The sequence below is a fragment of the Seriola aureovittata genome, chromosome 13 (genome assembly GCF_021018895.1).
Source record: "Seriola aureovittata isolate HTS-2021-v1 ecotype China chromosome 13, ASM2101889v1, whole genome shotgun sequence".
NCBI lineage: Eukaryota > Metazoa > Chordata > Actinopteri > Carangiformes > Carangidae > Seriola > Seriola aureovittata.
The window spans coordinates 2,601,832-2,629,520 of record NC_079376.1 but is presented as its reverse complement, the minus strand read 5'-3'; the positions used below and the strand labels follow the sequence as shown (position 1 = coordinate 2,629,520).

The 27,689-nt window shown below is 42.8% G+C and overlaps 1 protein-coding gene across 1 annotated transcript in view; it reads right to left on the bottom strand.

Annotated features, from left to right (window-relative positions):
• gfra4a (GDNF family receptor alpha 4a) overlaps positions 1-27,343 on the bottom strand; it is a 255,477-nt gene extending 228,134 nt beyond the window's left edge. Inside the window, exon 1 of the mRNA XM_056393818.1 lies at positions 26,752-27,343. Coding sequence (XP_056249793.1) covers positions 26,752-26,828 — 77 coding nt within the window. The 5' untranslated portion in view covers positions 26,829-27,343. The remainder of the gene's footprint in view (positions 1-26,751) is intronic.
• Between the last annotated feature and the right edge of the window lie 346 nt (positions 27,344-27,689).

Below are 27,689 nucleotides of genomic sequence, written 5' to 3'. Positions count from 1 at the left end.
CTTTTAATTTTGAGGTTAGTTATTATTATTTAAAGAGGATATGGAAATGCTCAGGACTTGAAGGGCTTTAACTAAAAGTGATGAAGCATTAACGTGTAGTGGACGATCCATCAGCTGTGAAAACGTTTCAGGTCAAACGAAGTCAACTGGTCAAACTGCACGTTTAAAAGTCTCAAGCTGAAACAGGAAAGGTTTTTCACAGCACCTGAAACACTGATATTTTGGAGACTAAAGATTCTCATGACATGTTGACTGTAAAACTGCAACTGCAAACTGAAAATCTGCACGACAATATTCCCCTCGTCAGGCAGCGGAAGGAAAGCAGAGACTCGCGTACTGACATCCTAACCGGCCAAACTGTGCAGCACAGAACTCTGCATTCGACTGCACAGCTCCACTAAATGTAGTCACTCTTTCCCAACAACATCTACAAACCTACAAACCGCTCACTAGACGCCATCGCCTCCGTCGCCATCTTAGCAGCGCCTGACACTGACACTTTGGTGCATGCAAGATTAATAGCTGTATTAATACCTGTAACTCAAAGCACCACGCCCTCAATAACGCAGAACTTTATGTCTTGATTAAAACATTTTAATGGGTGAGTTATATAAAAGTGAACCCCCTTGCAGTTGCCACAAAACGTTTTTTTGTACTAGGCTGTAAACATGTTTATTTTGTGCTGTAAAGTTTTAACATTTTAACATGGGAGTCTATGGGGATTGACCTGCCTCTGGTGGTCATTAGAGGAGCTGCAGTTGTTGCTTCATTTTTCCTGCAGGTTGCCGCTCAGGTGGGAAGCAAATGTTTTAAAGAAAACTCAGAATTTTAAACATTAATCTCTGATCAGATTCAGCTTCCTCTTGTTTTGGTGGTTGTTCAGTAGATGCATGAAAACATGTGGCAGGACCTCATGTATGGACGGAAAGAAAATTACAAGGACCTTTGGCTCATATCAAGCCGTATCATTTATAAAAAAAAGAAAAGTGATTTGTAAATTAATTAATCTTAATCAAATGAATAATTGAATGTGTTAGGGCAAGGTGACATTGGCCTGGAAAAATGAATGTGATTCTTTCCTTTAATTGAAAGTTTTCTAAATTCAAATGAAGCTCTGTGAGCCACACACGAGGGCTTCAGGGACGTTTGTTCCCTGGGAGGTAGTGACCCCTTCCTCGGAGGCTACCAGCAGAGCTCATGGGAGCTTTTGTGATAATGTCACAAAAACCAAAAAGACAGTATCTCATATATTTCAATGACACCGAGATGACACGGCGCACAAAGCCACTCTGAAGACTGAACAGAGAAGAAGTTATAAGAGAATCTCTTCACTCACCAGATACAATCTCCAGCAGCACTATAGAAATGTGTCTTGTTGAGACTGATATGTATTCTCTGAGTTAGGTATGATGAGTAACACAGGACATGATACACATATGGCGCAGGGATTACAGGATTTGCAAAAAGTAGACATTAGGGAATACGTACATCCCTGCCCATCCCTTCAAGCTTCATACATTTGTGTGTGTGTGTGTGTGTGTGTGAATGTATCTGCAAGATCTGCCGGTTGTGCGTTGGTGCATGTTCACGTCTGACTCATGGAAAAGCCGACGATGATCAAAGCCGCGACAGACTGAGACGGACAGACAGACGAGGTGGATCCAGTCCAGTCCTCACTTTAGACGCGTACGTGTCAGGCAGATAAGTTACCGGGCCAACAGCTGAGAAGATGCGAACCTACAGCGGGACTGAGGTGCATTTAAATGCAATGACGTCTTTGAGCACAAAAAAAAAAAAAACACCTGCTCTGCCATATTTGAAAACAGAAGGCACGCCGCTCCCTCCCTCCCTCGCTAGCGTTTGAACGCCACGCATCTGGGTTTCTCCGTGCCCAGATCACGCAGGTATGTGGTGTTGTGTAATACGACCAGCAGGTTGCCAAGAGGTAGAGAGGCAGAATTATAACCAAAACATGTTTGTTTCATTCTCGGCGCCAGCAGGAGGTTTTATCCAAAGCGCTAAGCTGGTGAGTATTATACCTTTATGTGAGTAGGCATGTTGAACCAGGCTGATTGGGCCGCAGCCCGTACGCCGCCTGTGAAGGGGCCTTCAGCTGCTTTACACAAAAACACAGTAAAATACACAGGAAACACGGAGACCTCCCACTGAACTGCTGCCCCTGAAGATCGATTCAACCGCTGTGCTCAAGTAATTACGCTTAAAAGTGCACTCCTTTTTTTTTTTTACAATATATGCGCTGTGTGAGGCCAGTCACAAATTGTGAGTGCTTTCTTTTTTCTCTCCCCAAGGTAGGACACATAAAGAAGGAACAAAGAACCAAGATGTCAGATGAATCAGAGCAAGTCTCAGCTCTGGATTTTAATTATGTGGTGGATGTTTCTGCCCAGAGAGGCAAAAAGAAAAAGAAAAAAGAAATCACCAGATTTAATGTTTAGACAACTCGCTCTGTTCCCACGGATGCATGCAGCCATGTGCACTGTGCTGAACTCACTGAAAAGCATCACACAACTGCATTTTTCAAGTGGGAGACATCAGGAATTTCTGACACCGACAATATCTCCCACTTGGTGAAAAGCTTAGAAAATCATTATAGACATGTCAGCAAACTGCCGGCAGAGCGGCTGCTAATGCACCACTGCTGGAAGCTGCATCAAAATAAAACCCAACATGGAAACTATTACAATCGACGCAGCTAATTTAAAAAGGTGCTATATACTGTTTGGATCTAATTTCACTTGGGAATGAACTGACAAAACATAAAACAAAAGTAGCTAAATTAGCCAATTCATCTGGTGGTGTGACTACACAGTTAGCTATAGAGCTAACGAGCCTGGGACAGAGTGGGGAACTCACCCAGGTAAGAATAATCTGCCGACACTGCACGAATGACGATCAATACGACTCCAGACAAATGCTACTGCGGCTGGACGTGTGAAAAGAAAGTTTGCTAACAAGTTAGCCTCATCAACGGATATACTTGTTGCACATAAGTGGCCATAAAAGATCAGTGAGTGCAGCTTCAAAGACCTCGTGATACTTTAACCTCATGTGAACCTTCGCTGGTCTCTCATATTAACTGATATTCATGGTTTAAGGTTGTGAGAGCCCAGGTTATTAAATCTATGATTAATGCTTTACCGACTGATAAGCTTCTTCTTCTTCCGTGTTTGGCCATGTACGGTATGAAATCTTCAGTTTTACTGTTGGAGCTGTTGGCAGCTTCCAGTTGGTCATTTAGGTTTGATAAATACTTGTGATTTTGGATGATGAATGAAGTATTTTTTTCCGATTAATCTGAGCGAGAGGCGAGTCGTGATTCGCTGTAGCGTGGACAGAAGCATGTTGTTGTTTTTACTCCTGTCGTTTCTCCCCGCTCTTAAACTCCACAGTTAACCAGGAAAATCGTGTTTTGACAGATTTGAGAAACGTATAAGAGCATCAATCAACTGAGTAAAACTTTCATTGAATGGAAGTTAGTGCAGTCGAAGTGCTTTACAGGTGACAGACTAATAAATGTTTGACTATAAATACAGTAGAGACGTGTGTGTGTGTGTGTGTGTGTGTGTGTGTGTGTGTGGATGAGTGAGTGACAGTGTAACCACAATGCCCTGCAGGAGGCGGTTCTCTGCAGTGATGATGTGCAAGAGGAGACAAGTTCACAAGTTCCATCTATTTGTCTGGTGGCTTCCATCTTTTAAAACAACATTTGCATTTCGTGTGCAAATCATCCCATGCGGCGGCGGGGCAGCACGTTAGATTGGTGACTTCTGATTTGGGTTCAAACCTCAGCAGAAACGTTTCTATATAAGTGTAATATTCACTTGCCGTGTTTAACATACGTGAATTATTCATGTCGTCCCACAGTGATATTCTTCTCGTGTGAATCATGAGGAGATTGACGTGACTGTTTGACTTTGGCTTTGGCATGCAATATTTTCCATTCATTTTGGAAGCCGCTGAATAAGGAACATGTGAGAGTGAGTGAGAGAGAGAGAGAGAGAGAGAGAGAGAGAGAGAGAGAGAGGGAAAATGAATTGTTGGCACTCACTGGAATAATATCATGAGCAGGAGAGAGGGAGTTATGTAAACAGAAACGTCAAACTAATTTCCTCACTCTAAATATAGCTGTGAAAAGTCGCCAGCAACCACTTCAACTAGAGCTCTACTGTTAAAAAAGCCCCATGTTTTACCTCATTGAGAAACATTAATTCCATCCAGCGCGATATTCCAACCAAAACAGAGGAGATTTGCACGTGTGTGTGTGTGTGTTTCACTTTCTATAGTTTCTGCAGCTACCTTTACACTCCTGCTCTTCCTTTTTAACCCATCACCTGGTCCATGCGGCTGACGTGCATGTGACGCACGTCCTCCGAACATGAGACAGGTGAGAAAGCTGCCGCGGGTTTCGTCTCCGGTCGTCAGCGTTTAGCAGCGATTCCAGGCTGCGGTTTCGTGTTTAACACTCTGCTGTCGACCTTTAGTTCCACTTTTATCCACACACAGGTCACAGTGTGTTTCACATCTTTACAGACCTGCTTATTAACTTGATTACGTGCGATTATCTTGCAGATTTAATATTTGATACAGTATTTTACTGAAGAAAGATTTGGAGGTCTGAAGAGGCAAGTGCAGGGAGAACAGCTTGTACTGCTGCTCTTCAGGTTTGCTCCAGCTGTGCTTGGATACTTCTCGGCTTTTTTTGAACATTAACTTATTCATGCTGGGTTCAGTTAGGTTTTTATACAGGTCAGTTTCAGATCAGATCCGTGACCTTCCTCTCTCGACACCGGCTCACCACGGAGGCCACAAAGTCCGCTGGCAGGCATTTAATCCGCAACAGCTACAGGAAGCGTTAACTAAGTCACCAGGGTTGGTGATACATTGCTCACTCCTTTTTTCAATAAATATTTGAGGAGCATTTTACGTGTCAGTGTCACTTCTTGTGTCCACGTTCTGTGTTTCAAACGTGGAATGGATTCGCATGTGAAACCCGGTAGAGAGAGAGAGAGAGAGAGAGAGAGAGAGACAGTGTTACAGGCGACAGGCTCTTGTTGAATTTTCCTGTGCCATTTCCCTTCATGCTGTTTTTGCGCGGTTGGTGTCATGCCAACATTACGAGCTGCAGGTACAGTTTCCAGCCTGACGGAAACCAGCTATAAGTCCACACATGAAAACACATGTTCAGCCAAGAAAAAAAGCCAAGGTGTGATTTGTCGACTCTCGCTGAAATAAAAAAAACTTGCTGTTAAAGATTGCGACCGTTCCCATTCGTGGCCAGAATGACTCGTCCATATTGTGCGTTTTAATCCTATTTAAAAACCCCTGATAGACCCCATTAACTCCATTTGTAGCACTTTGCATTGTTTAATTTAAATGTGCTTTGCATATCTGTACTTCATTAATTGCGATTATGTGTGATGTTGTTTGTCTAAGCAGAAGCCCAATTACCCGTCAGAGACACTAAAGGCCTGAACTCTTCACTCTGTTGCAGAGAAAGTGTGGTAATCTGTTTGCTTATCTGCTTCAAAACACCTACTAATCTGCTTAAAGAAAACAAAACAAAAAAACCCACCTTAAAGAGTTCGACTGTGCAGTAAAACCTCTGTGTTGTGCTGCTTTCGGGCAGCTTTTGGAAGGTGAGAGCTGAAAACACGGCCACCGCTCTCATTATCTGCCCTTCACTTTACCCAAGCTCTCTGAGAGAGTGTGTGTACGTGTTTGTGTGTCCCCGGCCTATCTTCCTGTTGTTCGCGCTGGTGAACGGTAATCTGAATGAATAATTAATTTGGCTGTGAACCAGTTATAAATGAGAGGTTTGGTTTTTTTTTTTTTTTTCCTTTAGCTGAACTACAAATGTGCTTTGATGTTTCGCACCAAGGCTGACTAAGAGCAAAAGGAATAAAAATAGAAGACAGCTCCGTTACAGCAGGTTCAATGACTGCGCTCCCTACAGAGGATTTTAGAGAGGGAGAGGATTTGAAGCTAATCCCACCAACAGAGTACAGTATGAATGAGGGCAACCGAGTGATCCCCGCTGCATCTCAGAAAAAGTTGCTCAATGACACTGCTGTCAAAAGCTCTTAACTGATCAAACTGGAAAATTGGTATTTAAGGCTAGCAGTATTTATAGGAGCTGTAAGCCTCATACAGATTGACAGAAACACGCCTGCATCACAATGGACAGTGATTTTTTATTTTTTTTTTGCAAATCTCCCACATTAGTAACATATCCCCCTCCGAATCACAATAGCAGACAATGCATTTGAATACTGCTTTTGTCAGCTGAAACCCGCATAACTCTATAATTCTGTTTAGATAAAAGAAAAAGAAAAAGCAAAAAAGGGATGTTTATCTTTCGCTCCCAGATGTGTCCAAGACGTCAAATGCTGCTCGTGTGAAAACCTTCAATTTAAAGGATTTTCAGCTGCTAACTTCGGTTCAGACAGCTCGCATATATTCCTGTGGGTTTAGAAAGAAAAAAAAAAAACCTTTAAAAAACTCTGACAGTATAATATTTTTAGCTCCTCGAGAGCTTTCATTTTAAACACAGCCACACTGAAATTAACATTACAGCACATGGATGTAGCACACAGTATCTGGGTTTAACAAAACCTCCTTCGGACAGATGACCCCTCCTATAACATGATTGATCATTATTAGATCCACAGGACGAACTGAAACAAACGAGTCGTGCAGTTATTAGTGACCTAACTGAACTTCCTGTCTTTCCCTTCGTGTCGCTCAGTGTAGTTTTCTGTTTTTTAACAAATTCCCCACTGAGTTGTAATTGAAACAACAGCTGATTATAGTTGATGCTCTGGGAGTCACATGTGGCATCAGACCACTTGTTGAACTTTCTGTTTTCTCACTATTGTTTCTTTTTTTCCCCCCAACTCATTGGAGAAACAATACTTCTACATATAAGAGTCAATGAGTTTCAGAAACACAGATAAACCCTTTGAGAACCTTTTCATTTCGTTTTCCTCGTGTTTTTATTGCGCCAGCGAATGTTTTTCATCACAGTTTTTGTCGATGAAACCAGTTCTCATACTGGGAGCACACATTCATTAGAGAGCGAATGTGTGTTTTTTTTTTTTTTGCAGCAAGGGGGGCATTAAACTGTGCTGGGGCAATAATATTCTGGAGGTGTCGGACAATTATAAAACAGTGCGGTGAAGCGGGTGGCCCAGTTTGCAGAGCGCCTGTCCTACATGCGGTCGGGTCCCAGCTTAAGTTCAGTCTGCGATTACAGTCGGTGTTGCATCCATCAGCCGCTGCGTTACCTGTCAGCGTGTCCTTGAGCAAGACATTAAACTCACGGGATGTAGGTCAGATTTGTGGTTTAATTGTGGCAGACATAAAGGCGTATTTAAAAAAAAATGACACCTTCCCTTTAGCAGAGTCCACGGCTCAGCGACGCCGAGCCGCAGGGAGAGGCCACGACGAGCCACAGGCAAGACTCGGTCGTGATGAGGACACCATTATTGTTCCGGTCTCACACCTCCTTCCTCTCAATGCTGCTTTAGCCCTTGACACCCATCACCTTGAGCTGCTATCAAAGTCTGACACTGATGATACGTTCCCTGGGCAGGGGATCCAGGGAATAGACCTTATCCATCATCCCGCTCTCCTCCAATAAAATCCTTTGCCAGAAAACACAACAACAGGAGGCACTGGACAAAAAGAGATTTAACACCTAAGACTCAAGGATAACTAGCTCTCAGTTACCACATATGGAGCTAAGGGCATGCTGAAGCCATTAAAGGCCAAAAAAAGAAACAGCAAAGAGAAAAACAGTCAAGTAGCATTGTTGGTCGTGATCTCCACAGGGAAACGCTCCTCCTTCCTCCAACGGGAGGAGGAGGAAAGTGTTAACAGAGAGCATGGGTTTAGTTTCGCTCCTCTTGATGAGAGCCTCTTTAATGAAACATGCAGATGAAGCCGTTGCACAAATCTAAAAAAAATAAAAAATGTTACTGTGAGCTCACTGAACTTCTTCTGCACTTTTGATTAATTCTCAGGAGGAACCTTTTGAATGTCTGGGAAGACTTTTGAGATCTTGTGTGAAGCCACGTTAGAAAGATATGCAAATTTTTGGGGATGGTATGAAATGTTGGGGAACGGGTACATTTTGCTCTGTTAAACTAAGTCATAATAAAACTAAAAGTCTTTAAAACATTTTAAAAAGTCCACTAACAAGCTCCAGTGTCGACAATAATATTTATATTGTTACAACTTAAAATCACAAAAGTGTCAGACAAAAGAAAAACATACTGATTATTCTACTATTAGCACAGCGTCACCATTACTGATGGTAGACATGTAACGGTCTCATGAGATTAGAGTGGAGATAAGGACTAACTAACATCAAGTGTTTACTGTCTGAAAAGCATCAATGCACTCAAGAAATTTGCAGATTTTCCCATACATGCATTTTTCCACAGCTTATTCTAGTCTCACACACACACACACACACATCCTCGAACTCTTCCTGGAGGATCCAAAGCATCCCCAAGCCAGATGGGATCTACGACCTCAGGGCGGAGACCACAAGTCCAAGAACCGGCTTATGTCGACTGCGAAAGGTTCAGCGGTTCACGTCAGAGCCAAATGTCCAAATTACAGTTCCACATTCAGGTGGCTGAGGGGACAGGTGCACGCAGCCCAGAGTCTATGACCGTGCGACGGTATACACCAACCGTGTGTGCTGATAAATACACATCACTGTATGCAGACACCTAAAGTACATTAAAATGTATAAACCGTGTCCGCGACCGTATCCCTTCTCAAGTGCGTCCAATATATTAAGGCTGATCCCACCCAAACCTGCAAAGGAAACTAATTTCTTATTTGCAATCTCATTTGTTCATTATCCAATAAAAGCCCAGAGCTCATGACGATAGATAACACACACCTACTGCTAAACTGAAAGTTTAACCTTCATGCTCCACTTGGAGAGGGAATAATTTCATATTGTATCTTGTGCATGGTTGACATTTTAGTCCAACAGTGGCACGGGAGTAAAGAAAAGGAAAAGGCTTTGAAATTTCTACTGTACACCTGGAAACTCTGACTTGATAATGGTACTTTAGGAAAAGTGAGGAGGTAAAAACACAACTCGCATACTGTCATCTTTTTGTGAACTCTATCAACACAATCTGACGTATTGAACTTTCCTCTGGAGCTTGACATTGTGCATGAAAATAAAAAAGTTGCTTCTGTGCTCTCACATCAGGCCAACTATATAATTAGGGCTATCAAGGTTTAAAATACAATTAGATGCGTTCATAACAGCAGATAGAAAGGTGTGCTGCAATGCATTAGGGGAACTTTCTTCCATTAGAGGCCACAAAAGACGTTTCAAAAATCTTTTAATAATGATAACTGTGCATAATTGAGGAGGCTGGGAGCTAATGGCTCAAGTGTTAACGCGAGTGTCTGAGCTGCATTTAAATGATGTACATGCAAGAAGTATTTGAATCCTCAAAGGCCAAAGCACTGAACAAACAGGCCTTTTCATGTAGTTAATTCTTCATGGACACGTTTTCAAATCAAAACCATCACAGAGAGCGAGCGGTGACATGCTTCTGTCAGGCGGTCTCATCGTCTCATCACAGCTGGATCACTGAAGGGATCTATGAGGCCGAGGCTCAGGTACGCAAGAGGTGAGAGCCTCGTTTCAAAGTGACTGGTGATATTTCTCCTCAGAAAGACACACAATGACCACAGAGACACACAATGACCACAGAGACACACAATGACCACAGAGACACACAATGACCACAGAGACACACAATGACCACAGAGATACACAATGACCACAGAGACAGACAATGACCACAGAGACACACAATGACCACAGAGACACACAATGACCACAGAGACACACAATGACCACAGAGACACACAATGACCACAGAGACACACAATGACCAGAAAGACACAAAATGACCACAGAGACACACAATGACCACAGAGATACACAATGACCACAGAGACACACAATGACCACAGAGACACACAATGACCACAGAGACACACAATGACCACAGACACACAATGACCACAGAGACACACAATGACCAGAGACACACAATGACCACAGAGACACACAATGACCACAGAGACACACAATGACCACAGAGACACACAATGACCACAGAGACACACAATGACCACAGAGACACACAATGACCACAGAGATACACAATGACCACAGAGACACACAATGACCACAGAGACACACAATGACCACAGAGACACACAATGACCAGAGATACACAATGAACAGAGACACACAATGACCACAGAGACACACAATGACCACAGAGACACACAATGACCAGAAAGACACAAAATGACCACAGAGACACACAATGACCACAGAGATACACAATGACCACAGAGACACACAATGACCACAGAGACACACAATGACCACAGAGACACACAATGACCAGAGACACACAATGACCACAGAGACACACAATGACCAGAGACACACAATGACCACAGAGACACACAATGACCACAGAGACACACAATGACCACAGAGACACACAATGACCACAGAGACACACAATGACCACAGAGACACACAATGACCAGAAAGACACAAAATGACCACAGAGACACACAATGACCACAGAGATACACAATGACCAGAGATACACAATGACCACAGAGACACAAAATGACCACAGACACATAATTACCACAGAGATACACAACGACCACAGGGAAGCAGTGAAATGACCCAACAGAGATGCAAAACAACTAGAAAGAGACACAACACGACTACATAGACACACAGAACTGTCAGCCACATCGTTTGCAGTGATTCTGTGCGTCTTTCTTCTGTGTTGAAGCGCCTATTGTCTCACGATCCATCGGTGTGTGATGAACAGACTCATGAACAGTCAGGAAGACTCTAGAGTATAAAACAGTGCGGTAGTTTTTGAAATTTAGTTTTATTCCACCTGAGGAAACTGTGACAGTTGAGTAGACTGGAGAGGAAAAGCGGCTGCAGACTCTCTGCTGAACTAACAACTACAGCGTCTGTATTGGGAACAGTGTTTCTGAGACCTTCATTGGGTTGGTTATCTTTCAATGCTTCTGGCATTCAGGGTTTAGTTCATCAGCTCCAGTAACAGCATCGCTGAACCTACCAAGGTTTTTTATTTTTCTGATTTCTGAATAAAAAATACTTCAGAATATGTGAGTTTCAACTTAAATCACACGTACTATATTATAGTATTTGTCATTTCTTGTTGCCACAGGTCAGTTTTCACCACATTTAAAGTTTTCAGCTCGGGTTGAAGAGAAGTAATTATAAAATAAGCAATCGGCAGACTGTGCTGCAAACACTATTTCTAAAATGTTACTTTAACCATACCCCAAATTTTATCAGTTTCAAATGATTAAAAATAAAGTAAATAAATAATAAGGAGCTCTAAAGATCCTAATAATACCAGGGTATTACAGGGTACGATGGGTTAACATAAAACTGTGCAGAATGGTCTAAAATCCCAATACTTGACTGGAGCCGAACGGCATGTTGTCAGAATAAGTGAATACTGTAATGGTCTAGTCCTAAAAGCTCAGGATTTGATTGGAGTTCAATGGCACATTATCAAGAATATTTAGCTTTGAGAGTCTCTTAAAAATTGAAAAAATAAAAAACACACAGGAAGTATGTACTCAGCTGGGGTTTGTGAAAGCATTTTTATCTATAAACCCTGTGGCAGTAGGAATCTGTTTCAAAGGATTTTACACACTTTCGACTGCCGACGCTCATCGCCGACTTGTTATATTGCCAATGGACAGGTGTCAGCGATTCCAAGAGGGCTGCAGTCTGCGAGCGCTTCCAAAACTTTGGATTAATAAAGCTTAATTATAGCAATCCTTTGATCTTATAATATCAGTGCTCTGTCCTTCCAGGGGCCCTTAAAGTACCAGACAGTGCTCTTGTGAAACACACTCTATATTGTGTCACTGCACACAGCATAATTAATAGTTTTAGATAGATTTTAATTACATGATATTTCCATATTTCACTCTCAGCTCCCTATAAACTGACACGATGATGCAATGCAGTTAAAAAACACAAGAAATGTTCTCAGAAGTCGTCACCATAAACCTGAAGATAGACTTCCCTCCGGGTCTCTGTGAAACCTGAAGCGTCACAGAGATACAGTAATACTTGTAAAAGCTACAGGTAAATATGACGTTAGAGCGTCTGCTCTGTTTAGTCATTTGTGGACAAGCTGGAAGAAGTTCCCACTGGAAGACTTTGCTTTATGTCGGTGAAGATTTGGTTTTAGGGTTCAGGTTTGGGGTCTGACAAAAGGATCATATGACCGTGTTTTCTGGTAGAATCACAGTGCACGATCTAAATCATGATCTGCATCCTGTTTCCGCTCTGATTTTATTCTGAAAGTCCTGACTGGAAGTTGTGACACTTTGACGCTTCTTGCAGATATCTGTCCGCTTGCTGCTACTCTTCACCCACAATGCTGTCTTCTGTTTACAAACCGCATCACAACCAATCTCGCTTTTAGCTTTGTTCACATCGTGTAATCATTCAGACAGTTATTAATTAAGAGGTCCTACATGTGAGTGTTTTAATTAGAAAGTTCATCCTGCTTCACGTTTCCCTCCCTTCAGGGATTCCTGAACATATGTCTTTTAATGACGTGGTCTGTACGATTCATGTGTAACCACATTAAAAGATAATCACATCGAGTTTCATGTCACTGTGGGGACAGAAATGGAGGTCCCCACTAGCAGGGACTGTTTTCTGTGGGTTAAGACTTGGTTTCGGGGGCGCCCCAGGTTACTGTTGTGGTTTGTCATTTAGTTGTGATGGCTGAGGTCAGAGCCCAGGGAATGCAACAGGTTTGTGTATGTATGTATGCGTGTATCAGTGCTTCTCCTATATGAATTCAGCGGCGCACTGCCTGAATTATCAGAGCCGCTGATGAAATTTCCCGTGGTTCATTAATATTCACAACAAAACGTAGTGATTACTTTGTCTTTGGAGCAATGACAGCTGGCGTCAGTGAAGGGGTACTTGAAATCATCTGACGGGGCTGTGAGGTTGGGCAGGACGGGAAGGTTGGGAACAGCGGCAGCAGTGACAGCTGGGAAAGCAGTAGTAATAGTTGCAATAGAAGAACTCCTACTAATATTATGATATAGGTTTAGTTGTAGCAGCACCAGCAGTTGCAGCAACAGTAGTTTTGGGGGCAGTAGTAGCAGATTAGATAAAGTTATCTTCCTTTTAAATAGACCCAGCAGGTAAAACTCGAAATGACTACAACTGCTATCATTTATGAAGAGATAAGAATGGCTCATATGATATTAGAGCGTAAGAACACAGTATGAGATGACATACATATGAGTAAAAATATATGCTCGGTATGAAAATAACAAGCAGGACTGATGATAACACCTTATTGTTCCCGCAGAGAAATTCCTTCCTCACTAAAAAAATAACAAAAAAACATCCCAGTTTGTACAACAGAGCGAAGCCGAGAACAGGAACACAGCACAGACACGTCAACACATACAGTAAAATACCGGCCGCTCCCTCTGCTGCCTGGAAGCCACAGTAAAAGGACGGATCAGGATCAAAAGCCCTCGCTGCACGAGACATAAAAAAGGTGCCCATGTTTCATGTTTTCAGGCAGGAGGGCATTTCATTTCAGATGGATTCACTGTGGTAAGCTGGAGGTTACAGGAAAAGCCTGAGGTGGAACGGCGTTTGGTCTCTGGTGTCCTCACTGGGTTGTTACAGGCATCTTATCTTAAATGTGACGATTTGCTGTTTATTTCTGCTATAAATCATTTAATTTTTTTTCCCAAAAATTTTAATTAATCAAATCAAACAATCTAAAAAACATCTCATAGAGAAATTAATGCTGCAACAATTAATAATCAAATAATACAAAAAATGATTAACTGATTAATTGCTTTGGTAATTTTCAGCTCTCGGCTCAGGTTCATTGCTTCCTGAGAGGAGATCGTCCGCCACGACTTTCATTTGGACAGAAAGTGTGAATGGGCTCTCAAACACTAATAACAGCAGCGAGGCCAGACAACAGACACAACACTCTCCGTCTCTCTGCTTCTCAAAAATAGAGCGTGTTGTGTCTGGGGAACAGAGGTGGCCGTGCCCACTTTAGCTGCTACACAGACGCTGCCAGAAAACTCTGAAAGAGAGTATTGTGTTCGTTAAAATGAACCACGTCTTGTCAGAAAAACATGTTTGTTTTTTGTTTTTGTTTTGTTTTGTTTTAATGGGTGTGTTACCTGCAACATAGTTAACATCTTCCTTCAGCTGGATTACAGCAGGGACCAGTAACTCTAATACATACGGTGTTTCGTTTCCCACATACAACAGCATTCGTGTTGGTTTCACTGAAGGACGCCATGGGAATCGAGAGGAAGATCATATGTAATGTTGGATTACATTTGATGTTGTTTTCCTCTGTGTTGTGTTCCAGCTGGATTCAAACTGGAAATAATGCGGTTATATATGTAGGACTTAAAGGCCTGTGTGTGTGTGTGTGTGTGTGTGTGTGTGTGTGTGTGTGTGTGTGTATGTTTTTTGTTGTTTTGTTTTTTTAAAAAGCATCCTCTGTGGGTTTGAAGAAAAAAAACACCTTAAAAATGTGTTTACAGATTTAGCTGCCTCGCAAAACATCACCCAAGACAACACACAGCCAATCATCCACCTTCTTCAGCGACAGCCTGCCAGTGATGAAAATCCAGCAACTTCTCCCCACTGTCATACAGCGAACAGATTTAGGCAAACTGTCACCTCACAGCTCGCCATTTTCACGGCACCCACTGGGGCGTCACCTCGCTCCCGAAATTAAAAGGCAACAACAGGCGAAGTCAGAGCGTCTGCTGCGAGGCCCTCCTGTGACAACGAGCTGTCTGAGAGGAGCGGCAGAACGTCGACAGGAGCCTCCTCTCCCGCCCTCACGGCCGTCTGTTTGAGCTCAGTGACGGAGAGGTTTGATCTCGGCGGGTGAGTTTCGCTCCGCGGGACCTTCACGCTCGATTCTGCTGCAGGACCTGATTTTTCTTGAGATTCCCATTCATCTCTCTACTGGGACGTAACCCACATCTGCGAACACCGTCACTGACAGCGGGAAGAAAACACTAAGCTTGCACAGATAAACAAAATGATATATGTTTGTATAACTACCTGCTCGACTACACACCTGTCCATTACACTCAGAGCTGTTCAAACACACCTCAGGTACAGTGCACGTACAGTGCACGAGACATTTCCCGCATGACAGTCACGTCGGCTGTTGGTTCTCTTTCTACTGAGCCTCATCCTTCATACTAAAGATGACTAATTCAAGCTGCCTTCAGTGCCGCTATTATGGGAAGGTAGTCAGGTGATTGTCCTATTTTTAAATTGTCATGGCAACACTGATTATTTCAATCTGAGTGTTAACATACCGTTCCAGTCAGTGTAGGTTACTGTGTACAATTTCGCACATATGCATGTAAGATCTGAGGATTATCAGCCGTCTTTCCAAGAGTGAGATGAGAAGATCAATGACACTCATGATGATGTCTGTGCATATGTTTAGCTTAGCTTAGCATAAAGACTGGAGGCAGGGGGAAACAGCTAGCCTGGCTCTGTCCAAAGACAATAATGTGCCTACCAGTAAATCTAAAGTTGACTGACTGCGTTTTAACCCATACATAAAAAATAAGTGGGATATTTAGTTTGGGGGGGGGTTCACATGAACGCCCCCACCCCCCATCCCCCACCCCCAACTTAGAAAGTCACCCCAAGTTTTGGTACACGACTGGCCGAGTTGTTGAGGTCAGAAACATGGCCGACGACTGTGAGAAACTTTTGATTGATGGTGCCAATTCCTTTTTTGCATATCATCTCTTAAAATAATATAATATCTAATTTGTAATATGGTATTAGGTTGTAACCGTTAGCTGCTGTCCATGTGGAGTGACCGAGATCAGTTTAAAAAGTCATACGTTCAGCAGCAACCCTGATAACGAGTAACACAAATACACAAAACATCTGTCAAACTGTTGTCTTAAAGATCTGCGCAATGAAATACAGCGCGTCTTCTTTCTGGCATCCGTGACGTTTCATCACTCCAACTTCACAGCACATGAACACGCAGAGGAACGACTTCCCACCTCGGGAAATGGGACCAATCTGAGGAGCACACTCACTGTGAGCAACCTTCCCAAAGTGTTGTTGTGACAGTGGAGGACAGTGACGGAGGCCTTTTTTTCTGTTATTTTCTATGGAGGTAGCTATGTAGGAAGATGACATCTGTACAGTTGCTTCTCCAACCTGAGGAAGCAGCTGTCAACAGGAACAGCATCAGGCCTATTTGAATCCCTGAACAAATTGGAGATGTGGGCAGCGATTCAGAGGTCTGGAACCAGGCTAAACCCACACTGTAGCCAGAGGTGCTGCACAGGCAACACTGAGCACACGGATTACTGACACTACACTGAAATCAAAATTGTACATTTTTGTTTCTGCTTAGACCTACACCTAGCTGCGCTACCAGTCTCCGCGCTAAGCTGAGCTAAGCTAACCATGTCCCAAAGCCCATTTCCTCAACCTCGAAAAGAAAGTGAATGAGAGTATTTGATAACGCTGAACTATTGTTTTAATTAATACGCATCACTCCATTCATGCTGGTTAGAAAACACTTCAGGGAAAAGGTGTAAATTAACACACACTGAGCTGCAGTGTAAAAACCGAGTCTGTTCTTGAAGTTAGATGAAAAAGGGAGAAGAGAAATCATTGAAAAATTAAATCACCAGTCATGATGATGAAATCTGCAGTGATCAGCGATATATATATATAAACACCTCTGTTCAAAGATATTGGGTCTCTCCTCCCTGTGATGTGGGCGTAGCAGGAGAGAGAGGTGCGTTCCCGTATCGATTTATTGCTGATCGTGGCCGACTTTACAGAGCGTGAACTTGTACGGGGGGGAATTCATTATCGAGCTCAGTGAGTCCGACTCTTTCGGGATAATGTGAAGCTCACAGTTGTTACTGGGGTCTTTCTTCATAGCATTCATCTCACTACCAATGATGTGATGTAATACAGAGAGGATACCTGGGTAACACGCTGGAAAAACCTGTGATAAAATGCAACTGGCTTGGTGATGGGATTTCTATCGTGGCACACCTGTGCAAATAACGCAAATCTCTCCTGACATAACTCCTGTTTTAACTTAAAGCTTTGGGTGGGGGAAAAGGGGTGGAACCATCTTATCTTGTCAGAGGGATTCAGAATGAAAACTGGGGGTGCGTTCACTGTGAAAATACTGTGCAGCAGTTTCCAACACTGAATATATTTTCTCCTACTTCTCACATTTTGCTGCTGTGAGATGTGTTTACCTCCGTTTAGTGCATAAAAAAAAAAGGGATGAAATTCAGTACATAGCAGAGCCGTGGCGTGTTCCCCCACCCGCAGACATTTTAACCTTTGTTTTCATTGCAATCTGATCATTACGAGAAGGGGACACACTGACATGTGCTGAAACCCTGTAAGGCAGCAGCTAATTACTGCAGTGCCAGAGCTTTGACAGATTATGCAATGCACCAGCGTTTCCATTAAATAAACATTTTGTTAAGGTTTTGGCAGCCACATGTCTCCCTGCTGCTGCTTCTCTGGTATCATAATCTGCAGATCCGAACCTTTGCCAAACAGAAAACAGAGGAAATGACAGTCTGTCTTACAGTCCATGATAAAAAAAAATTTAAAAAAATGGCAGAGCTTTGTAGGATCTGTGTCATCATATCGGGACATTTTGCCGTGTCGAAAACAGGTGTAACCGATAACATTCCCAGGGTGTGGGTGTCGTGTATGAAGGCGAATTCAATCCTTCTCCAGCCAGGTGTCCGCTGGTCTGCCCGACATAAACGTCGTCATCTGACCATGTCCCGAGAAGGTCCTTGAGGTTGAACCCCAGGTCCTGCTCTCCTGTTCCCGTTAAGCGGTCACTTATTATAGTTTCTCGTTTTGCCTTCTTCTTCTTCTAAACAAACAGCGATGTGGTGCGTTACCGTCTGTAGCTCAAGGTCTCACCAGCATGACTTACAGATCACTAATTAATGCTATTAGTTACTCCTGTGCTTTTCCTGCAAGGACTAGTCAAAGGGTCTGCCTTGAGAAAGGTCTGTTATGCTTGTAAATTTGATTGTTATTTATTTCAGGTGAGATAAATCTTCCTGCTGGTCAGAAATTATTCATTCTAACTCAAAAATTAGATGTTTTTTTTTTTTTTTTCACCTGCAGAAATACCACAGGAATGTTTAGTGGGAGGATGTGTGCTGTACAAAACAATGTATTTCAGCACTAAGCACTAATACGACAATACTAGTCAACGGACAGAACGTTATCCGTTAACTGTTTGGATAGTCAATTAATCATTTCAGCAGTTTTGGACCGTTAATCATTTAAAAACAAGCTTTTGAAGATTTCTCCTTTTCACAAATTTTCACTGCTTTCTGACATTTTATTGCCAAAACGATTCAATCGATTAGTTGAGAAAACAATTGGCAGAACTGAAACAAACATAACAACAGTGAACTACATTCAGATCCAGGAATATAGGAACAAACACTGGAAGCAAAGACGGTCAGGCAGCTTGTAAACAAGCAGTTTAACCAAATTATCTGAACCACTTTATTTAAAAGAGGCACAAGTGAAAGTGAGCGCACCTGAAATGTAGGTAACAATCCATCACTGCGAAGGAAAACTGCGGCAGGACTTTGGTCTGTAAGCTGTGATGGATGCTCACATCAGTCGGTTTGAGCAATCATTTTACAGTTCGCCCTTTTTTTTTTCTCCTCCAAATAAGTTTGGCCAAGCTGCAGGTTTGTTTCCAATCTGCGCTACTGTCTGACGGCTTATCTGTCTTTGTAACTGATACCATGTTCCCACATCTCAGCAACTGACTTAGTGAGGAGACGGGTTTTAAAACAAACAGGAAAACTACACAAACAAGACCCAAAAACATCTGGCTGTTCACTCATTTACCTTCTTTCTTTCATCACCCGTAAAAAACTGCGACATGCCACGAACACTCAAAAGCGTCAAAGCGCTGCGGCCGCGGTCGACCTCACGCAGTTCCCACAATTGCGTGTTGGAGTAGCACATGTGCAGTTATTTTTTTTTAAGTTACTGGACCATTAAACTTCCACTTCTATAGCGTGCTGGCTGAAGTCGAAAAAAAAATAAAATGAAATTTTAAAAAAAAAACATCCATCAACTCGCATTCATCCCTAAAGTGTCAGCTGTGCAAACACAATACGTCACGTAGCGATGGAGCTGCTGCACACAAGAGGAATATTTTTAGCAGAAGTACAGTTATAGTAGATCAGCTCATACTTTAGAGAAAACTTCCATCATACTAATGCTAACAAAACCTGAGTATTATACTCCTCAGCTGTGATGAAACCTGGCACTTGGGTGCATTAGAATACATTAGAGATAATGAATTCCCCCTCTCCCGGTTTTTTCCCCGTCGAGCGGGGCTGGCCAACGAGTGCGGCGGCGGAGTGACAGGGCTTGCAGCTCTCTGCATTCATATTTTTTTCCTTTTCATGTGGAGAGCGACGCTGTCACGCTTGTGCCTCGCTGACAAATGAAAAAATATAAGGTTGGTGACTACTTTTTCTATTGTTTCCCCGCACTTCCTCTCCCGTGATTTAAAGACGTCTATCCGGGACACTGCGCTTGGTACCTGCTCATTATTATTGCCTCCCACATTTCTGGAAGATTACAGGTTTCTAATGCAAACAAGACAGCGACACAATACCGACAGACGGACGGAAAAGGGAGCTGGGAGGTAACGGGGTCGCAGTATAACGAAAAGGGCTCAGACACACACATCGTCACGAGCCGAGTTTACCATCTAATTTGCTCCTTTTCTCCCTCTCTCACACACTGACAGTCAATCACAGTGGGCGAGCCACTCAGGTTTGCTCCCAGCTTTTGTTCCAGCGTCGCCCCTGCAAATGCTGAATTGAATTTTGCATCTCCTCCTCTGTGGCCTTGCCCACCACCACAAAAACACAAAAACACGCACAACATCTTTGTTTTGCCTAAAGTGATTTTCCAATGAGTTTGTCCATGTGCGAGAATTTGTTTTCCCTCTCCATGCTGCCGTACTTTGGCACAGTGTGAGTGTGTGTGTATGTGTGTATGTGTGTGTGTATGTGTGTATGTGTGTATGTGTGTGTGTGTGTGTGTGTGTGTGTGTGTGTGCATGCGTTGTATCTGAGACAAGGCCATCCATCTCAGACAGTCCCATCTGCAAGCAGCAGCCTTGTTTACTTATCCCTCAACCAGAGAGCTGCAGCAGCCTGTCCACAGGTAAGCGAGTGCCAGCGCTCAGGACAAGCTGGGAGGAGCAGGAGGAGGAGAAGGAGCAGGGAGGGGGGGGTTTTGGGGGGGGGTCAGCTTCTCTCTTCATCCGGGGATAAATCATTCTTTACACCGACGCCAAACTTCCACACCTTTCTCTCCGCTCACACAGTCTACTCATCGCTCCGAAGTCATCCTTTCTCCTCTCCATTTTCCCCACATCCGCCGCCACTTTTTCACTCCGGTTTAATTTACTCATCTTTCCAAAGCAATCCTTCTCACCTCCCCTTCAGTCTTCCTCTCTCATTCGCTTCCCGAGCCCCCACCTTTTCACACCGTTTGCCATTTTTCTCTCTCTGCCCTCCCACACCTTTTCCTTTGCTCTGTCGCTGTCTACTTATCTTTCCACAGCCGTCCTTCCCCCTGCCTCAGCGTCTCTCTCTCCTCCACCCTCCCAAGCTTTCTTTCTTATCTAGTCAAAGCATCTTTCACACCCGAGCCCTCAGTCTGCCTCGCCGCCTCCTCGGCCCTGACGCTCATCACCATTTTCTCGGCCCTGTTCTCGCTCCCTGCGTCTATGGGAGGACAGGCAACAGCCGGCATGAAGCTGATGGGGTGAAATAGCGCCCTGTGATGAATATTCATCCCGTCCCGCCAACCGCTGTCCCCGGCCGCCGTGTCGCAGAGGCCCCCAGCCCACAGATGTCAGCGTCTATTTGTCACAGGCGAGACGGGGGCCCACAGGAAGGTTTCTGGTGCCAAGGCTGAGGAAGGAACAACTGAGAGAGCCCCGCCCACTTAGTCTGAACTAGACTCATTCATCTGAGCCACATCAAACGGGTGTTAAAGACCGTGAGAGAATGACAACGCCGCCCTTGACTGCTTTTCCCGCTCCCCCATGACAGTGCGACTGACGAAACTTTAGATAAAACGTCTGGTTCAAAACAAAGTTGTTGTTGTGGTTATAAAGGCATCAACCAGGAGTCAGAGTGTTCGGACACAGACAGGCGTTGCAATATGACCACCTGCTATCACGTGACCTAAGTTTCATACTTTTCCACAAAAACTGAGTTAACAGTCATGAGGTGCCTGTGCCTGGGAAATAAGTGTTTATGAGTTTGTGGCTGCAACAGATGAGCAATAAATCTGCAACCAAAGTAATCAGAGTAAAATGCCAAGCGCTATTTCCTAAAGTCCAGAGGGGCGTGTCCTCAAACTGATTGTCTTGTCCAACCAAAGGTGTAAAAGCTAAATATATTCTGTTTATTCTAACGTAACACAAAGAAGGGCAACACATACTGTCATTTAGCTGGAACTAGGTCGTGTTTGGTGTTTCTGTCAAACTATTACTTTCAAGGCAACAACAAACGTGGTTTCTAATATTCGGGGCTGCAAAAGTCCAACAACAACATGGCAGGAAAAAGAGCAGCAAGCCGATCGCAGAGCTCGTGCACAAAACCGCGAACTTATTCTAATGAGAAAAACAAAAGCCAAGAAAACTTATTACTCAATCTGTCCTTTGTAAACAGACATTAGACTCTACGCAACAATTTCTCTGGCTGAACTGTGACCGACCACACTTCTTTCTTCTTTTCTAACCTTTCAATTTCACCCTTCGGTTACCAGACTCTGGAGCTTTTGACTCTTTCGAATTAAAGCTCTGTCTACGTGTGACCCCTCGTCAAATGTTGCATATGTCCCTGAGCAGTGAACACTTCTACTGAAAAGTGTTTTTCACTTCTAGCCTTCTACGAGAGTTTCTTTTGAATCCTTTGAAAACTACCCAGTGATTCAAAAGAGAAAAAGACAAAATTAGAGAAAATTAAGGAAGAAATATATCATTTAACATCGTCAGATGACAGGAAGTTAATCAATAGCTGTGATCGGTATTAAACGCAGGTATTTGACCATTTTTAGACTAATCAATTAATCATGATCGTTAGCTGTAGAGCTCCGGTGTATTTTTTCTTTTCTTCTTTCCCATCATGTCAATCATCTTGTGACACCTTTGATTACATTATTAACCAGGAGCTTTGTTTTAAAACCTTCGTGATCGTTTGGCTGCTCGTGTTCATTTGCCTTCATGAACATAAATAAATTAAATTAAATTAAATAAACCCACACTAAAATTTGCCTTCAACGCTGGTGCGAACAGCAAACACTTTACAAAGAGATTCTACTTCAGACGTGCAGATGATTTTCTCTGAAGGCGCTCTGGACGGCGTGGAATAGAAATACTGCTAATGGATTAAAAAGAGAGAGCAGGGTCAGATCGGGGGAAAACGCAGACATGATTGAGGTTCCTGCCCAATTAACTGGAGATCACTTAAATGGTTGGCGAGCTGAAGAGGTCATTATCCTGAAGAGCTCTGAAGAAACCCATTAGGGCTTTCCAAAGCTGGACCCGTGACTCCCCCACTTTGGGTTTTTATTTCTTATTTTTTTCCCCCTCCAATATAAAATAAAAAAATTTAAAAAAAGACATGGCTGATTCTGGTCCATGGAGGCTGATGGCTTGTTTGTTAAACGCTCTACCTTCACTGAATCTGACGAACAAGTGCAGCCATGCGTGTGTGTGTGTGTGTGTGTGTGTGTGTGTGTGTGTGTGTGTGTGTGAGCTCAGTCACCAATACACACCATCATACATTGGACTACCCCCTCCACACTACAGCACATGGTACACACTACGGAGGAGCTTTATCCTTTAACACTGAGCTGAGCCAAAAGAAACACCGGAGAACAAATCAATGCTCTCCACAAACTAAACACCGCACACAAAAACAAATCCAAGACGTATTGACTTTTGCGTTAGCTCTGCAAAAGACATGGTAAAATAAACAATGTACAAATGTTTCCCCGAACAGCCGGAGCAACATGAATGGCAACATCAATACAGTTGTTAAAGGGACAGGGTATATAAAGTCGGTCTGTGGTTATCATCCATTCACGTTGTGCAGCTCTACATGATCACGCCTCTCTGACCGTGAACATCGTAGCAGCGCCTCTTCTGTTAGTCACGCCGTCTCACCAGCACGTTCCAACACAAAGCAGCCTGTCTCAGCTGAATCCCCATCATCACCATCATCCCCTCACTAACATCTGACTCAGATCTAAATGTATTTAAAAGGGGGCTTTTTACAAAACGGAGCCATTTGCGAGCAACAATGAGCATAAAAAAATCCAGATAAAATGAGAGATGTGCATTAAACAGTTTTCGATTGAGGCCAGTGTTTGTGAGAGCTGCTAATTTGTCATTCCACTTATGCACAGGCTCAGAGAAATAAATTCATCTACGCTAATTTTAAAAGTAAGTAAGTCAAATATGCTTTAACTTATCTGAGCTGCACAAAAACAACACAGTGGAACATTAAATCACGCACGTTGAAAGATAAAACTTGAGGCCTTGGGAATGTGGTGCACTGATTAGTCTGTGTCATTAACTATAAACTAGGAAGTACTACTGCTTTACATGAGTATCTCCATGTTATGCCAAGTTATTCCTCTATTTCACAACATTTCAGGGACAAACATTCAACATTCATAACTATTTGACTTTTTCTAGCAACTTACTTTGCAGATTTAGATTAAAATAGAAACAAACACCTAAATGTTCTTGTACAATATGATGCATTATTACAAACTTAACAAATTAAAGTTCCTAACAGAGTATAAAGCTTAGCTCCACCACAACAACTTGAAGCTGCAATGATTAAATCGATCAACAGAAAAATAATCTAACTATTTTGATAACCGATTCATCTTTTACTTTGTGAAACTTAAAAACATTTTTCACTATTTCATGACATTTTTGGAGACTTAATAAATCAAATTAATAATAAGCAGATAAGTCAATGATGAAAATAACTAACTGCATCCCCAATATAATATATAATCACATAACACCGATTTGCATCAGTCGCCTGCATAATGAGCAATTTCAATATTTTAGTTCATTTTGCTGGTAATATTTCTGTACTTAAGTAAAGTATGTCAAACTGTCGTATTGCTACCTTCACTTATGTAAACAATCTGAATGGTAGTTTTATTTTGTGTTTTTAATCTGCAAACAACTGGTTAAAGGTTTTAAGGTGAAGTACACAATGTGGAACTACGAACAAATGTAAAATTAGTCAAGAAAGAAAATAAAGCACAGTTGACTTTTAATGAAAAACACAAATATAAAACTTTTCATGAAAATAACATGACGATACCATGGTAAAAAAATAAAGCAAATAAATAATTAGCTCATGTGTGGGCTCCTTTTAAAGAGCCCCAAAGGCTCTGGACTCCACTGAGCTGCTTAATTCACTTCTTCCTCTTGCCAGGTGTGTGGCACGGCTCTAGGTAGTATTAACTCTGTTGGTGATGAAACAAGGGCCCTTTTCAAGAAGATAATTTATTACTACTAATGAACAGTTCATTTGTAATGGTGGTGCATAATGGTGATGAGCAACAGGAGTTCATAGTTTGCCCACCTTTTTTTATTCCTAACCACATCTCTCGCAGCAAAGCCCCGGTAGAGACATTGCCATATGACCTAATTATCTCTCATTAGTGGCCTCAGTAATTACAGGCCCTTTTACGGCTCCATCTCCTCAGTCTCACATAGGAGGGGATTTCAATTAGGCCTTGCCTAGCAACTCTGTCTGCCTCCACTTTCACAGCTAAGCCACACTGTCACCTGTGTAGCCAAGCATAGCCAAGCGGCAGGCAGCCCGGCACACGTGGAGAAAGCTCCCTGAAAGTGTGTAAGTGTTTTCTGCTGCTGGGTTTTTATTCATTCCATATCATGCGCCCATCAACGAGGACATGATAACAAGACAGCTTAGAGAGGTGCTGTATCTTCTTACAGCAGAGTGAAAAAAATAACCTTTTATGCCATCTTCTGCAAGCAGCACATCATGAAAAATACATAAGAAACAAACTATATGCACCGCATCTTCCTGTCATAGGTAAAAAAGCATGTGATATGCAAAGTCTCGGGGTTCTGAGTGACAGAAAATGCCTCCATCAGGCCAGATTCGTCAAACATTACTAGGGAGGGGAAAAAGATTTACCCAGCCGCTCCTATATTATTCAGATAAAAGCACAGTCAGATTCATAAGAGGAAGAAACGGAGGAGGAGGAGGAGGAGGAGAGACAGAGGAGGCTTGAAAATGTTTGAGTGGCCGCAAGGAATTACTCCACAGTCCCCTCCACTCATGCTTATCATTTATCTCTCACTCCAACCCAGGTGCCAAATCAGTCACCCTAATTAACAGGCCAGTGAGAAACACCAATCAATACCGCAGAGGCATAATTAACCCTTTGTGTTCTCAATCGTCTCTACAAAAGGTGAAATTGGAATTGATTGAGATTACCTTTTGTTGGCTAATTGTGGCCCTCAGTCGGGTGAAGGAGGGTCGACTAATGGCATGTGTGCCGTTATCAGGAATCAGTGGGACTGGCGTTAGTTGGAGAGGTGCAGCAACGAGGTGTTATGTCTACTGTGGAACATGCCAGCTGAGGAACGCTTTTTATTTTTTGAGACTGTACTGGGAAAAGTGTGCACAGTGGCAGCTCCAAACAGATGTGTGGTGTAGAAAAAAAGTATGAGTTTCAATGCTTAAAGTGACATAACTTCTGTTTGAGACCAAGGCCTACATCACAACGCTTCAATACAACTATCTTGTCTCAGGTGTGCCTATTTAATCCACACCATTACATGTTTTGGAGGGTCATGGAGAGAAGAGAGGTGGAGGTGAAGGGCTACAGAAAAGTTTTTTAGACTTGTGTGGCTGCTTATCTGCAGCTCAGGAAAGTGGTGCACACTTTTACTTCAGCAATAATGTATTAAATGTGGGTTGAGCTCAGGTGCTGTTGGTGGAGTGGCACTACTTAAATCTCCTGTTGACCTGCTGATCAACTTATACGTCCATCTCCACTGTCAACCAATGACAGCAAGGTTGATTTAACAGGATTAGGTTTAGCACTTTTATCATTTACCTTTTATTTTTATGTATTGTTTATATACCGTTATCTTATTGTTGTATTGGGATTTTACTTCTAAATCTGCTATGCTTCTAGTCTTGTAGAGTAATAAAGGTTTGAACTGAAAGTGAATAGGAAGAATGTCTTGGAGATATAAGGTCATTCTGACCCTTATAACCTTATAAATATTATTAGCTATTGGAAAAATGTCAATGGATTGTCCATTACTAAAATGCAGGCCACAGGTTTCAATATTCTGAACAACAATATAGATGAATTTGCACCACAGGCCGCAGCAGCAGGCAGACTATGCCTGGTGCTTCTTTGCATGACTTTACAAGCATCAAGTATCAGCAAACAGAACCTACCTGGTTGATCCTGAAGAGCAGACGACTCCATCTTGTTTGGGCGCCTTTCCTTTTAGTAGCAAGTTTCCAACAGCCATGAAAGTCACATCCACAGAAAACACAGTCCGGTTCCCCAGCAAAGCCGCTTGTCCTCCGTGGTGCAGTAAATCCGTGGCCACAACCAAGTAAAGTTTCTTTATCCAACAGCTAACAACTCCAGTCCGGTATCAAAACCCCGAAGACGCCGCAAATAGGTGTGTAATGGCGGCCGCCGGCGTCAGTCCTCCAGCCTTTCCACAACAGGTGTCCCAGTTCATCCATGTTGGGGACACCCGCGTTCCTCCTTCTCCAGAACTGTATTTAGATTCAGCGTCGAGAACGTAAAGAAACTTCCACGACACATAAAAAAGAGGGTGTACTTCGCCATATTGTTTCGGGCGGGGCTGCCCCGTAAAGAAATGGTAACAAACGGAGGAGCTGCACTTTTTTCTGGATAAAAAGCTTTATAACGTTTGTTTTTTCTCAACCGATTTCAATAAGTCGTTTTTATATATATTCAAGGGTTTAATCTACGTGCATTATAAATAAAAGTTTGGTCCCAAGTTAATTAGAATCGTGATAGTTTAGGCTGTAATCACTGCTCTACACAAGGAGCTGCGTGTCCATGTCAGGTTCACATGAAGTGCATAAACTCTACGTGGTGGAAATATGACATGTAATGTAATTAGTGGTTTAATTTAGTAACGTAAAGTGAGTTTTAACAACTCTTTATGAAAAACTGCAGCTTTTCCGTTCACGGCGGCAGCGTTGACGTACAATCCAACGGCCAATGTGGCGTCTACGTGTCTATGGTTTGCTTTACATGGCTTTAATCAAACCCTTAGCGCTACACCTGTGGGAGCAGCAGCCATGGCAACAAACGTTCTAGAACGTGACGTCAACACGACTCCACGTTCCAC